Source organism: Salmo salar, chromosome 23 (assembly GCF_965601325.2).
Source record: "Salmo salar chromosome 23, fSalSal1, whole genome shotgun sequence".
Lineage (NCBI taxonomy): Eukaryota > Metazoa > Chordata > Actinopteri > Salmoniformes > Salmonidae > Salmo > Salmo salar.
In genome coordinates this window covers 23030937-23045969 of record NC_138313.1, presented here as the reverse complement: position 1 = coordinate 23045969, position 15033 = coordinate 23030937, and the positions used below count along the sequence as shown (strand labels likewise).

The window sequence follows — 15033 nt, the reverse complement described above, 5'->3', positions numbered from 1 at the left end:
TACAGTATGCACATAATCATGTCGCTATAGTAGGAAACATATTCAACTTTTTACAAGGCTTCTTTCTTCAGAGACGTATTATGTCTAGTCAGTGTGCAAATTGCATAGTGTTTCATAGAACCTATTACCGTGATTATAATTACTGGGACAATACATTGCCTGGGTGTCAAAGTCTATACAATTCTGAAGAGCTCCCTCCTGATTGTGACATAATATCATCACCTGAACAGCTTTCATTTGACTGGATGTAATGTGCACAGATTCACCATTATATATTCACATTAGCTCTATAAGTGTGTGTCTGTGTGTATGCCTACAGTATGCAAGTGTAGATGTGTGGAATTGGTATGCTTTTTAGAATAAGTTCAATTCAGTTATCCATGTTTAAATGTCGCCTTTGGGAACAACAGTGTTCTGAGTGAGAGTGCACCTAATTAACTATCAACATTAAATATCACAATTCCCTTTCATTTTTCATGAGGCCTATTTTCCAACAATGCAGCTTTCAGGGCTGGGAATCAATATTTCAGAAAGTGCATTTTTCATAACTTCAGTGTAGAAAGCCTAGGTGCATTATTCATATCAGTTACAAGGAAAGTCTAAAAGTTACATTTTTGATATACTGTTTAATAAACACAAGGGTGAGTTTATGAGATGTGATGATGGGTCCTCCGACATGTCTCAGCTGTGCTGCATAGCCAACAAGCAGGAAGTTTATTCATTGAACAGAACAGAACGGAATCATTTTCTCTCTGAAGTCGTGCATAACACCCCCGTATTGCTTTTAAATTGCATCTGTTGGAGTGTTTTGTCTCTCCTCTCCAAACTCCTATTCAGTCTCTTTGATTCGCAGGTTCTCTAAAAATCCCACCTTGAGACCTCTTTCTCTTCATCAACACTCTCTGTTTTGCTCATCTCGTTGACATCCAAACCCTGGCTTCTATCTTCTGCCCGTGGCGTCTCCTCCACTGAACTTCTCTCACACTCCTTTTCTTGTTCTCTCTCTTCGATTATCTTCACTAGCCTATGGAAATTCTGGTCCAACTCGTCTACCGCGTCCCTCCCTCTCTCCTCCTCCCTCTCGCCCTCGCTTTCCAGTGAGCTCAGTGACCCCGCCCGGGAGTCCCCCCCCTCAAACTCATAGGTTTGCAGTGAGTCGTAGGGTGGCTGGGATAGGTCAGTCACCTGGTCCAAACGGTGCTTCAGGAAGTCCTCCATCCTCAAAGGCAGGGAGGGGTTACAGTTAGCCCCACCCTTTGCCCCTGCCCTGTTAGACACCAGTCCCTGGGCACAGCCCCACCCCCTGCCGTATCCCAGCATGCCTCCAGAGAGGCTCCTACCAAACGCGTACATGTTCAGGAATTCTGCACTGCCTGGATACAACGTAGTCCCGGTCACAGGTATCCCTCCACTGCCCTGGTTTAGTGAACCCACAATGCTGTATGTTGACTCCGCCAGTGTGTTAGTGTGGGTGTGACTGCTATTTACTTGGCTAACACCAACAGTGTTTTCATTCTTCTCTGAGCTGGGGAGAGTAGAGGAATCTGTGTCTGTGTCATCTACTGCAGAGCTGGAAGCTCCAGTGGTGGTGGTGGTCTGTGAGGGAGAGGACTCTGTCTTGTTCTCCTGCTGCTCTGAGGAAGAGATGCTACTGCTGTGACTCTGGGAGCATGAGCCATTTGGGACAGAGTAGGTCAGAACTAGTGCTTCATCTGTCAGTACAGACTCAGGCTGTGTCTGGGGAGGAAATACACAATGATTTTATGAGGAATTATAAATACTTTAATAGGAAAAATAGTCAGAGATTGACCAAAATAATAACAACATTATTACACCCATTATATATGAAAGTTCATATCTGACCCTGATTGGTCCCTGGTTCGGATGCAGCTGCTGCTGCTGCTGGTTGTCAGTGTTGGTCTCCCTGCCTCCCTCTCTCTCTGTGGGTCTGCTGTCAGCCCTCATGCTCTCTGGTCCTTCTCTGCTGGGGAACTGTGGCTCAGCAGGGTTGAGAGGAACCGCTCCAGACTCTAGCAGATCAAATGTGCTCTGGTTCTGGATGACTTGGGAATTATTAACGTTACCCATCTGATGGCCAGGAAGCCCATAGGTTTCCATCAGTTTGGCCAGCTGCAGACCCGACTGGAATGGAGTGGGCCCCTCGGGAAGGTCTCTGAGGACAGGCAGGGTGTGGATGCTGTAGCAGAGGTGTCCGTACACAGGGGTTGAGCTTGGATGCCGGGGGTCCAAAGCAGAGTGTGGGGTCCGGCTCCAGCTGTACGTCCTAGCCCTGGCCTGATTCTGCTGGGTGTACCATCTGGGCGAAGAGATGAGCATAAGGCAGAGGAACACGCATGCACGCAAGTACACACACACAGACACATGCCCTCACACACACTACACAAACCAACGTCACAGCTCACATGTTCCTGCCATCCTGCATGCGCTGTACTCTGTGCATGCTCTGGAGCGCGGTGATGTCAAAGGCAGCAGTGTCTGCCTCCCCTCCCCCTTCGTCATCGTAGGTAATGATGTTCTCCCTCACATCATCCTCCTCAAATGGGGAGTGGGAGTCTCGCTTCTGATGCCGCAGAGACAGAGACAGAGCACACACCACTAGGGAGGGAGGGAGGGGGGGGGGGGGGGGGGAGAGAGAGAGAGAGAGAGATAGAGATACATGATAAATACCACACACTGCTGTCCATTTCATGGGATACAGATCTTCAGACAGACAGATAGAAGGACAGACAACGAATAGACAGACAGACATACAGTATAGTGCAAACAGTACAAACAGGCATGTACTATACATTGATTTGACAGTTGTCCTACTACACAGAGAGTCTTACCCAGCAGCGTGGTGACACAGGCCAGCAGGGCCAGCAAGGTGACCATACTGAAGATGAGTGATGGAGAGGCGGAGGGCAGGGGCAGACATACTGTCTGTCTCTCCCAGCCCCTGTCCCTCTGCCTGCCCCTCTCCTCGGCCTGCATGCCTCCTCTCAGACATGGACACACGGTCACGGTGACCGTCCCGGTGTTGGTGAGGCCGGACGCCCCGTCCCGCAGCACGATGGGCACGTACAGGGTGAGGAGGGAGGAGGAGAAGCCAGCGAGGGGCTGCAGGGTCGACTGGAGCACCAGTCTCGCTGTGGCACCTGGGGTTAAATAAGACAGTAACACCAGAAACTCAAGCCAGTCGTCAGGTCACTGGTACAGGAATGCCATTCTCCAGTTGCACTATGTCAGTCCTAAAATGAATACTAGAAGTTCGACAGGCTTATATACTATAAGATGTAGGTACACTGTCATCAAGCATGTCAAAGAAATGATCCCCTGCAGAATTTCTGATTTGACATGCATTAGGCAGAGGGCTGAGGAGGGTGACAGTTTGACACGGAGGTTGAATATTGCTAGAGGGCACCTCCACTCTCCCTGATGGTGAGGTTTAGAGCAGAACTGGACTCTGGAGGGATGCTGAAGTGGACTGTGGCGTCCTGTCCTCCCTGGTCCCTATCCACCGCCCGCAGTACCTGAACAACCTGGGAGACAGAGCAGAGAGAGGAGGACTTCTATTGGACCTCACAGTCACAGAACTGAGCCAATGGCATTGGAGAAAAAGAAGTCAGCCAATGGCATTAGAGAAAAAGAACTCAGCCAATGGCAGGCTAGAGAAACAGGACACAGTGATCTGACATCAGTTCCAATTTCATAAAAATTAGACAATAAAAGGAATAGGAAATCTTCAAAGACTTCTAAAGAGAATTGTCCTCTAAAGGTTGGAGTAAAAAAAATGCATTATGGTTATCAGCATGCGGGGCTATAGATAGATAGACTGATAAAGTGCAGTGTCAGAGTTACATTCTGTAGGTAAGTGTTAGCAGCAGCACTGACCTGTCCAGGGGTACTGGAGTCACACACAGACGTCGTGTACTGCCTGTCCAACTCTGGTGCATTATCATTCTGGTCCAGCGTCTCTATGGCAACCACAACTCTGGTCACAAGGTTAGGATTGTCTGGAACAGGAAAGGAGTGCCTGGTGAGTTCAACATCAACTTCATTACAGCTTTTCACAGCTCTCACCCCAGGGCTACCATGAGTGATATGGGGGGAAAACATGACTCTACTAAGCCAGAGTGCGTGTATTTCCTGGGGGCGGCTGAAGCTGAGAGGAGAGGGGGGGGGGGAGAGCCTCATACCTCTCTGTGTGGCGATGACAGTGATATTATGCCACTGCTCGCGCTCCCGGTCCAACTCCATCACCGTGGTGATAAGGCCGCTGTCAGAAGCAATACGGAACAGAGCCTCTGGGTCAGACTGAGGGTCAATAGAGTACCTGAGAGAGTGACGGGGGGAATAGTTTGAGAAAAGAAAATGTGAGTGAATGAAGGACAGATTGACTGACTGACGGACGGACTGACTGGCTGAGTGTAGGCTACCTGATGTTGGAGCTTTGTCCCGTGTCTGGGTCCACAGCAGACACCCGACCCACGCTGCAGACAGGAGGACAGTTCTCAGGCACATCTAGACGGTAACGTGACCGGGAGAAGCGGGGTGGCTCGTCTGCATTGAGGACCATGACCCGTACGGTCGCCCGGTCCTTAAAGGGACCCTTTCGTAGGAACCGTGCGTCCACTACGGGATTCATAACCTCCACTGAGAACGAGTAGGAACCGCACCTCTCATAGTCGAGCAGCTGAGGAGAGAAATACAGTACAACCAATTAGATTTGACTTATGTCCTTTCCTATAACCACTTTTCTCTCTTTCTCCGTTGCTCGAACACTCTCTCTTTCTTCTTCTTTTCACCGTGCCCCTTCCCCTACCCTTGTTCCATAATTCATTTGCTCCCATGTTGATTCATCATTCCCACATTCTATCTCATACTCTTACCCTCATCTCACACACTTTGTTAAATGGAGCTTGCGATGCCCCATGTACTTGACACCACACTGAGGAAAACACAGGCTCACAAACTATTTTCTGGTTGGCGATTTCAATTCAACTGCTAGATGGAATCTTTCATTTTTCAAATAGTTGTGCATAAAGTCCAGGGTATTTGGATCTCTTTTTTCAAGCAAACCAAGGTGAGATAATGTTTTGTTTAAGTGAATTAAAGTTTGTGACATTGCCTGCAATCACACAACAGGATTGCTAGGAAAAATGACTGATGAAAAACTGTTAAAATACTGTTTCCAGACCAAATATTTCTTTATTCAAAGCATCCTATTATCAGACCTGATTGTTGCTGACTGAAGTCTCTGCAGGCAACACTGTCCTGCTGTTTTCTATGTTTTTCACTGAATTAACTTCCTGGTTAGAGTGGCTTGGAGGAGTAATGCTTAGTTTAGCCTCTCATTTTACACCATTGTGGATGTTTTTTGACTTGAGTCTGATTAAGAGCTATATATCTGGTCTCCCTTATTTATTGCCCACCTTGTTTAACACAATGACAGCCTCTTGGTCTCTTCCGGTGATGTTAAATGTGTCCCCCTCCTCTCCGTCCAGAATGGTATATTCCAGCATGGCGTTCTCTCCCAGATCAGCATCTGTGGCCGAGAGGCGACCCACCTCCACCCCTGGTGCTGCTAGCTCAGAGATAGAGAATGACCAGGCACCTAGTGAGAGGGAGAGAACGAGAGTGAGAGAGAGAGCGAGAGAAAGAGAGAGAGAGAGCGAAAGAGAGAGAGCGAGAAAAAGAGTGTGAGAGAGAGAGAGAATGAAAGAGAGAGAGCGAGAGAAAGAGAGAGAGAGCGAAAGAGTGAGAGCGAGAAAGAGTGTGTGAGAGAGAGAGAGAGAGAGGGAGCGAAAGAGAGAGAGAGAGAGAGCGAGAGAAAGAGAGAGACCACACAGATGAGTGACAGGGCATAGACATACCATTTAGATCCTAAAATGAGAGTAGTCATTCCAGTAGTCCTCAGGGAAAATGTTTACAGTAATGATGAAAACCAAAAGACAAACTTCTCTCTGAGTGTCCTGTATCCAAGGAAACGGCAGCCAAAGTGCAGTAGTCTGTGACAGCAGGGTTTGGCAGTTGCCTGGCTCTCAGCGATGAGTCTGTCTGTCTCTCTTTGATTCTACACAGTAAGTGACTAACTGTAGTATTCATACCATGGTCTCCCTCTAAACAGTATGGAAAGGACACACCTTCATCTAATGACACTTGTTAATAATTCAAAGCTTTGCGAATTCAACACACACGTCTCTATCTCCACAGATGAAACAAAAAAGGTTTGTTTAGACTCACTCTGCATTAGTGTCAGATAGAGAATCATGAACATACACACAGTGAGCTACAGTAGGAGGACAGCTATAGTGCCTAATAAATACTGTGCATTTGGAATTATGAAATTGCTTGAGAGAGAGAGCGAGGGGGGGGGGGGGGTGAAGTCAAGAAAGAGAGGAAGGGGAGAGTGAGACAGAAAAAGAGGGGCATATATTACAGAGGAATGTATTGTATGACTGAGAATGTTATATTCTGCAGTGATTCTACTGTCTGTTGGAGCAAAAACGACTGGATGGCAGATAAAATACGAATAGAATAGAATGCAGAAGCATTTGGATAAGAAAAGACTTGACCATGATCTCTCACTGTTTTTCAGGAAGAGCTTAGTGTTGAGAAACCTAACAGAGAAATCTCAAAATATGTTATCAACTCAGATTGATGATGGTGATGAAGATGATGGTGAGGAGGAGGAAGACGAGATAAGCAGCTCATTCATGGAATTGATTCATTAGTTTGCAATGAGGAAACCCGAGTCATATGCACACATCAAGGAACACTCCATAAAATGGCTTCAAAATCCACTATAAGCACAGCGCTGCTGTGTGACAATCCTGGCAGAGAAGATCCTAAAGGCACTCTTAGTAGCAGCGAGAGATCAGTGCACCATCACAAGTGCCACATTGCAAGGCATTTCATCACTCTAATCACACACACACACACACACACACACACAAAATCAGACAAGCACACGCAAAATCAAACACACAAAATCACACACACGCAAAATCACGACCAGACACACACAGAAACACACACACACACACACACACAAAGAGAGAGAGAGAATACACAAATATGTCCGAAGAATGTTTCAACTGGAATTATAGAAGTTGAAAGCTATAACCGGAATAGCATGACGCCGGCCAATAAAACCGTAACTGTAATGTTGCTCACTCTTTCTGAAGTGAGGGGGGTTGTCGTTGACGTCACTCAGCCTCACAGTGACTGTGGTCGTCCCTGACATCCCCCCCAGGTGACCCCCCATGTCTTTGGCCTCGAGGACGACCAGATAGGTGTCCTGATTCTCCCTGTCCATGTCAGTTACAGCAGTACGCAGGACACCTGGCAGAGAGGACGATGAGAGGACAGTAAATAAGCACATGATGCATTACATTACATCACAGCTGAAGGGACAAGCAGACCTAAATGCTGTAGTGGGATGAGTCACCTGCTTTAATGTCACATATAGCTATGTCACAAGCCTTTATGTCAGGGGTAGGCGACAAGATTCAACCCCGGGCTGTTTTTGTCGGAGAGGATGTTCTGGGGAGCCGGAACATAATTATAATATTTTTAGACTACAAATTGAACACAACTAAGCCCAAATGAGATTGTATTTACATTAAGACATGATTACATATCTCTCTTTTTTTATTATAACAGATTGTGGACCGCGGGCCGCCTGTTGCTGACCCCTGCTTTATGTAGAGTACACAGAATACATACAGACCACAGAAGTACACCATATGATATCTTTACAGATCAAAGGGGCATACTGTAGTGTCAGTTCATCAGCATGACTACCATATGGTTAACATGTAGCTTGATAAGAGGCTGCATTGTAGGCCCATCAGACCTGTCTGAGGATCCACAGAGAAATACTGCTGGCCCTGGGTCACAGCATACACCAGCCTGGCACTGTTACCATACGTAGGGTCGTCTGCATCCGTGGCTGTCACCTGGATTATGGATGTTCCTGTTAGAGAGAGATGGATTGGTGAGACTTCAGGAATGAATAATAAGCCGTCGAGGCAGCTTGTCTAGACTGTAATGTAAATCACAGATCAAGACCGAAGCCCTGTCTGTCACATGTAATACCTATATTGGCCATCTCGGGCACGGTGGTGCTGTATGGCTCGTTCTGGAAGACAGGTGGGTTGTCATTGATGTCCTGCACTCTGATGATGAACATGGACGAGGGTTCGAGGGCGTGGCCCGTCTGGCGGTCGGTTACCATGGCGATGAGGCGGTACTGGTCCTTCTCTTCTCGGTCCAGGGACTTGGTGACGTGGATGTTGCCCGTGTTCCCATCGATGACAAACACAGACCCCACCCCCTCTCCTTCTAAGATGTACTTGGTACGCCCATCACCTCGGTCCATATCTGTGTGCAGCTGCAGGAGATATATGTGTATAGAGAGAGAAATATAAAGTCATAAAATATATATGGATTCTGCATTGAGCCTAGCCTAATGAGTGGCTTTAGTTCTCTATGATCTTTTCTCTAAAAAGAGGGTTTACAGTTGAATTTATGCTTTGTTGTTTGACATATTGTGTCCAAGCCACCACTGACTCAGAAAATGCATCCCTCAATAGCATAATTGATCATCTACCTAAACAATAGATGGTGAAAGTGTGAATGGAATGGCACCAGGTGTGAAGGGGACAGAGGGGACCAGAATGTGTACTGATGCGTACAGCTAATTAACTCATTGGACCAAGCAGGCCACCGGGGATTGTTAGGGGGTGAGAGCACATGACTGTGGACAGTGGCCCCCAAATGTCACTCTGTCTGTCTTCTGTTCTGTCCATCTGTCTGTTTTTGCTCCCCCCTGAGTCCATCTGTTTGCCTGTCTATGTATCTCTACCTTTGTCTTTCTGTCACCCTCTCTCTCTCAATTCAATTCAATTCAATTCAAGGGGCATTATTGGCATGGGAAACGTGTTTACATTGCCAAAGCAAGTGGCAATAGAAAATAAACAAAAGTGAAATAAAAAATAGAAAATGAACAGTAAACACTACACTCACAAAAGTTCCAAATTAATAAAGACATTTCAAAATGTCATATTACATCTATATACAGTGTTGTAACGATATGCAAATAGTTAAAGTAAAAAAGGGAAAATAAATAAACATAAATATGGGTTGTATTTACAATGGTGTTTGTTCTTCACTGGTTGCCCTTTTCTTGTGGCAACAGGTCACAAATCTTGCTGCTGTGATGGCACACTGTGGTATTTCACGGGTGTTCATCAAATTTGCATATGTTTTCTAATTCTTTGTGGGTCTGTGTAATCTGAGGGAAATATGTGTCTCTAATATGGTCATACATTTGGCAGGAGGTTAAAGAGGTGCTCAGTGTACAGTTTTGTGGGCAGTGTGCACATAGCCTGTCTTCTCTTGAGAGCCAGGTCTGCCTATGGCGGCCTTTCTCAATAGCAAGGCTATGCTCACTGAGTCTGTACATAGTCAAAGCTTTCCTTAAGTTTGGGTCAGTCACAGTGGTGAGGTATTCTTCCACTGTGTACTCTCTGTTTAGGGCCAAATAGCATTCTAGTTTGCTCTGTTTTTTTGTAAATTCTTTCCAATGTGTCAAGTAATTATCTTTTTGTTTTCTCATGATTTGGTTGAGTCTAATTGTGTTGCTGTCCTGGGGCTCTGTGAAGATTGTTTGTGTTTGTGAACAGAGCCCCAGGACCAGCTTGCTTATTGGACTCTTCTCCAGGTTCATCTCTCTGTAGGTGATGGCTTTGTTATGGAAGGTTTGGGAATCGCTTCCTTTTAGGTGGTTGTAGAATTGAATGGCTCTTTTCTGGATTTTGATCATTAGCGGGTATCGGATGAATTCTGCTCTGCATGGTCTCATTTTGATGTTTGTCCCATTTAGTGAATTCTTGGTTAATGAGCGGACCCCATACCTCACAACCATAAAGGGCAATGAGTTTTATAACTGATTCAAGTTTTTTTTGCCAGATCCTATTTGGTATATCAAATTTGATGTTCCTTTTGATGGCATAGAAGGCCCTTCTTGCCTTGTCTCTCAGATCATTCACAGCTTTGTGGAAGTTACCTATGGCACTGATGTTTAGGCCGAGGTATGTATAGTTTTTTGTGTGCTCTAAGACAACGGTGTCTAGATGGAATTTGTTTTTGTGGTCCTGGCGACTGGACCTTTTTTGGAACACCATTATTTTTGTCATCACTGAGATTTACTGTCAGGGCTCAGGTATGACACAATCTGTGCAGAAGATCTAGGTGCTGCTGTAGGCCCTCCTTGGTTGGGGACAGAAGCACCAGATCATCAACAAACAGTAGACATTTGACTTCATATTCTAGTTGGGTGACGCCGGGTGCCCTCGCCAATTTGTTGATATATATGTTGAAGAGGGTGGGGCTTAAGCTGCATCCCTGTCTCACCCCAAGGCCTTGTGGAAAGAAATGTGTGTTTTTTGACTATTTTAACCGCACACTTGTTGTTTGTGTACATGTGTACATGGATTTTATAATGTCGTATGTTTTTCCCCCAACACCACTTTCCATCAATTTGTATTGCAGACCGTAATGCCAAATTGTGTCAAAACGTTTTTGAAATCAAAAAGCATGAGAAGACTTTGCCTTTGTTTGGGTTTGTTTACTTGTCAATTAGGGTGTGCAGGGTGAATATGTGGTCTGTCATAAGGTATTTTGGTAAAAAGCCAATTTGACATTTGCTCAGTACATTGGTTTCACTGTGGAAATCCTCTAGTCTGCTGTTAATGACAACGCACGGTTGCTGTTGATGCACATTATTGTTATTCTTATCTCTTAGTTTTTTTTTGGGGGGGGGGCATTTTTCTTAAAACTGCATTGTTGGTTAAGGGCTTGTAAGTAAGCATTTCACTGTATTCGGTGCATGTGACAAATAAAATGTGATTTGATTTGATATCCCACGGTAGTTATTGGGGTAAAATTTGTCTCTCTCTCTCTCTCTGAGAACGTACCTCTGACAGTCCAGCTGCCCATCTGTTTCTCTCTCTCTGTCTGTCTACCTGTCTCTGTGTGTCTGCCCATTTTACTTTGCTGTGAAGAGTGCTAGCTTGTTCAGTATTTAATAGCAGTAGGGGGATATTACAGGGAGCTTGGTGGGTAAAAGGCCAGACACACAGAAATAGAAAGCTAAAGAGATTACTCAGCCTTCATCACACAGGGAAGGCTTTCTGACCAGGAACCTTCACATCTCGCTCTCCTTAAGGCACATCTGCACATGCTCATAATCCACTAGGCTTACTCACATCCTTTCCTCCCCTCCATCTTAGACCAACACAACCTCTGTCTAATGAACCACAACCCATTCTTTTAACTATAGTGAGTAGCATGGGTTGTTTGATATTTGCTGAGCAATATTACTGCAGGTTTTCACATCAATTAAGGTCTGTATATATACTGTAGGTTCTTTCATATAGAAACAGCTTTGTGGTCTCTGTGGTTATTATATTTGTCACATGAGAATTACGAACAAGCCAAGCCATGGGCAAGGAAAATTGTTAATATTATTATGTGACATAAGCCTGGAGAGAGCAAGCGTAAGAAAGTATTATGTCCCTAGGCCTTTAATCACATAGATGTGTATTTCTTCTACCCAAGAATACCAAAATGGTGCATAAAAACATTGGTATACATGTCAACTGTAATTCATAAACCCTGGGTGTATACAGCCAAGTGTGTCTGTGTGCAAGTGTGATATGTGTGTCAGAGAGAGCGAGTCAGTGTGTGTATGTGTGTAGTTGAGCGTGCAGTTAGGGATTAAAGAAACACATGATAACAGACAGTAAGAAATGCTATATATTCTTCCTCCTTAAATCTGTTTTGATTCGGATCCCATACGTCACCACGAGAGACATCTTTGTCAGTCTCCTTCCCTATCTTACTCTCCTAACACCCTTCCTTCCTAGCCCCCACCCTGTCTCTCACCAACCCCTACCCTCCTAGTCTCAATCTAATTGCTAGCTCAGTCCTGCTGTGCATCAGTCGCCATGGCCAAAAAAAAATCCTCTGTGGGGTTGAAACTTATCCAATCCATAAAAACATTATTTTTTTTTTAGTTGAAATGATCTCTGATAGAATTCCTAGACGGCTACTTTCCCCATGCCGTTGTCACTCTCCCCCACTCTCTTTCATCTCAATGTTCTCTTCTCCTTGCTCTTACAGTGTGGCAGGGATCTTCAGTCTATCTTCACCTTGCTGATTTTCTCTCCCAGTAAAATTCTCATTCATTTCCATGATGTACTGTATCTTACCCCTTTCAACGTTTCTAGCAATGTCTTTCAAACGGCATAGCACATACACTCTATACATGTATGTGAATCTGGGCATTGATGTATGTATGATCTTATCAAACTCATAGCCCTAACAAGCTGGAACATGTTTGGCATAACATCCAAACAACATCCTAGCCATCTCAAGCCCTGAATCAGACTTGTGCACGATCTACAACAACAAGAACGAGTATTATGTCTCCACCGACCGCACTGACATCCCTCCCTGACTGTATCAATAACAGGCAGAGAGGAAGATGAAACATTTACGAGGTGAACACAGTGGTTGGGGAGGCTCCAAACTGTGGTGTCACAATAAAGTATGCTGCCTGCTACTGTGAGTTGGCAGAGTTCCCTATAAGCGTCACAGCTAATATAATCCACACACACACACACACACCTAAAGCTGCCAGCAGATGCATTAGCAGCCCAACACTTTGCCTGTGAAGTGCTACAAGTAACTTCCACAGATCTAGACGGTTCAGGTGTGCTCTGATTTAAAACACCTCCAATCATCTCATCATCACACTGGCTGAATACTGACTTCCTGTCAGCTCTGCGGTGTTGTTGGCGTGGTGCAACCTACCGTACTTATTGGCTAACCTTAATGAAGTAAAGTATGTCAACTGACTAGTAGTGTACTGAAGTGGTTCCCAAACTGTGGGGCGAAGGACCACCCCGCCCCTCTTACTCCTGGAAGTTGTAGTAGTAGAATGCACAAGGTGCTATTTACAAATTGGGTAGTGCATCAGCAGTTTCCCTCGTCATGTCAGTCATTGCAGGCCTTGGAGAGATCATTTCCAGATCAACTAGCCCATGTCAGCTAATGCTTTTTAGCCAGGTTTTTTAGCCCATAGATTTTGTTGTAATGTTTGGGTCAATCAAACATCACATCAACACACATACATTCATTTAAGACGTGTGTAGAATTGTAGGAAATAAGCTTTAAATCTGCAAAATTGTCTCTCTGCCAACAAGAGGGGTGAGAACAGTGTGTGTCATAAACAGTGCTTGTGCCTATAGAAATAGACGGGGGTGCCGGATGTTCACCGTGAATGCTAGAAGGGGGGCTTGAGTGAAAAAGTTTGGGAACCCCTTGGTGCACTATATCCTCAGGCTGTTGTTCTAGGAATTTACCAAAGATACATTTACGGATATTTCTGATAACACTGAAATCATACTGTACTTTAATGACATTGGTTGTGATGAGGTCTTACCCGTCCGATGAGCACTGGCTCTGGTCCTCTGTACTCCTCAATCACAAAGAACTGGTTCCACTGCCAGCTCCGCTTACGACGAGAGTGAGGCCCCACCCCTGTTAGAGTTAACCCCTCCCCCCGAGAGACTAAGCCCCGCCCAGAGATACCCTCTGGAAGAACTCTGGACTCTGGATGCGAGACAGTCTGGAGTTTCACATGATGATTGGGGTCTCCATTGGCCTCTGCCTCCATGGACTGCTGGGCCTCAAGTGACTGAGTGTGAACATTATCCCCATTATCCACATGGTCACTCTTGGATGTAATTACATTCCATATCTTTCGAGTCAAAGTGGTTTGAAGGGTAAAGTCTGGAGTTTGAGTTGATATCTGTACTATTTCATCCATGCCATTCTTTTCTTTGTCTGTTAATCCAGGAGTCAGTGGGATGTGGGTTGTCATAGGAACCTCAGCATTCTGACCATGATTCACCAGAAAGTTTTCTGCAGCCCTCAGTTCAATTAGGTCTTCCTGGCTGTTCCGAGCTGTAATCGGTAAACTAACAGTTAGTGAACTACGTCCTCGCTGCTCCTCCCACATACAAACCAAAACAAGAAGAAGCACCGTTGGGGTGGTCATAGTGGAGGTGGTGTGTTAATCAACTCGTTTAAAAAAAATAAAAAAAAAAAATAAAAAAAAAATATATATATATATATATATTCAGAGATTTTTTGATCCTCTCCTTGGATTCTGTTTGTCTTCTCCCCACATTGTGATTTCCTTTGCTATCCACAGGGTCAGTCTTTATTGTGGTTTACTTTTCACTCTCACACTAACTCATTCCCGTTCTGCTGTACAAATGATGCAGGACTCCCTCCCACGGCCGCAGCAGAGCGGAGCTGGATTACCTGAGTAGAGAGATAATTAGAGTAATCTTAGCTGTTTTAATTAAAATGAGAGCAAACAGCTCCGAGGTGCAGGAGGCATGAAGACATGCAGAGATGTTGACACTATTCTCATTAACTCCTCGAGACCTGAGGAGAACTGGCTGCCGTTTTACAACTCCACATTGTGGGGAATATATTGCGATAGTCTGAACTGTCTGCACTGTGTTTTTGCATACAGTCTATGTGGAGATTTGTCCATCGTTTAGTGTTTAGTGAATTGCAGGATTAGACACCATAGTCGTCAGCTTATAGAAAACAAGAGGCTATGTTCAGTCTGTTGTAAAATTGCAGCATATAAATACCTATTATCTATTTATAACATAATAAAACATTACAAGGGCTCATAGATGCTCGTAACTGGTAACAAAGCAATACATCTTTTGGTTTAAAGCGTCACTGAATACTTATTAACAGAATGGGGCGTAATGAGACTATTGTGTTAGGTTATGAGCTCATTATAATGCGTGTAAAGGAGATTTGTCTCTGGAGGCTGAGTTTGGACCTGAAGGGCAGAGGGTGAGGCACAGCTCCACTACTTTACTGTGTCAGACACAATTGCCAGTCCATCAGATGATTGATGTCGTCCTAAAG

The 15033-nt window shown here is 45.0% G+C and overlaps 1 protein-coding gene across 1 annotated transcript; it reads right to left on the bottom strand.

Moving 5' to 3' along the window:
* Positions 1 to 606: 606 nt before the first annotated feature.
* LOC106584214 (cadherin-7) lies at positions 607 to 14153 on the bottom strand. The gene is made up of 13 exons (XM_045706411.2): positions 13517 to 14153; positions 8104 to 8398; positions 7862 to 7981; positions 7180 to 7347; positions 5436 to 5617; positions 4440 to 4696; positions 4200 to 4336; positions 3895 to 4016; positions 3425 to 3542; positions 2850 to 3158; positions 2424 to 2616; positions 1864 to 2317; positions 607 to 1737 (listed from the first exon to the last, which is right to left on the bottom strand). The coding sequence occupies exons 1-13, from the start codon at positions 14132 to 14134 to the stop codon at positions 859 to 861; spliced, it is 3852 nt and encodes a 1283-aa protein (XP_045562367.2). The 5' UTR covers positions 14135 to 14153; the 3' UTR covers positions 607 to 858.
* Positions 14154 to 15033: the final 880 nt, after the last annotated feature.

Bases quoted from the DNA above. Each gene is read 5' to 3' on its own strand.
- LOC106584214 (XM_045706411.2), bottom strand. From the start codon at position 14,134: ATGACCACCCCAACGGTGCTTCTTCTTGTTTTGGTTTGTATGTGGGAG. The intron at 7,348-7,861 runs GTCTGATGGGCC...CCTCTCTGCCAG, and splicing joins CTCTGTGGATCCTCAGACAG to GTGTCCTGCGTACTGCTGTA. The intron at 4,697-5,435 runs GTGGGCAATAAA...TTCTCTCCTCAG, and splicing joins CTGTCATTGTGTTAAACAAG to CTGCTCGACTATGAGAGGTG.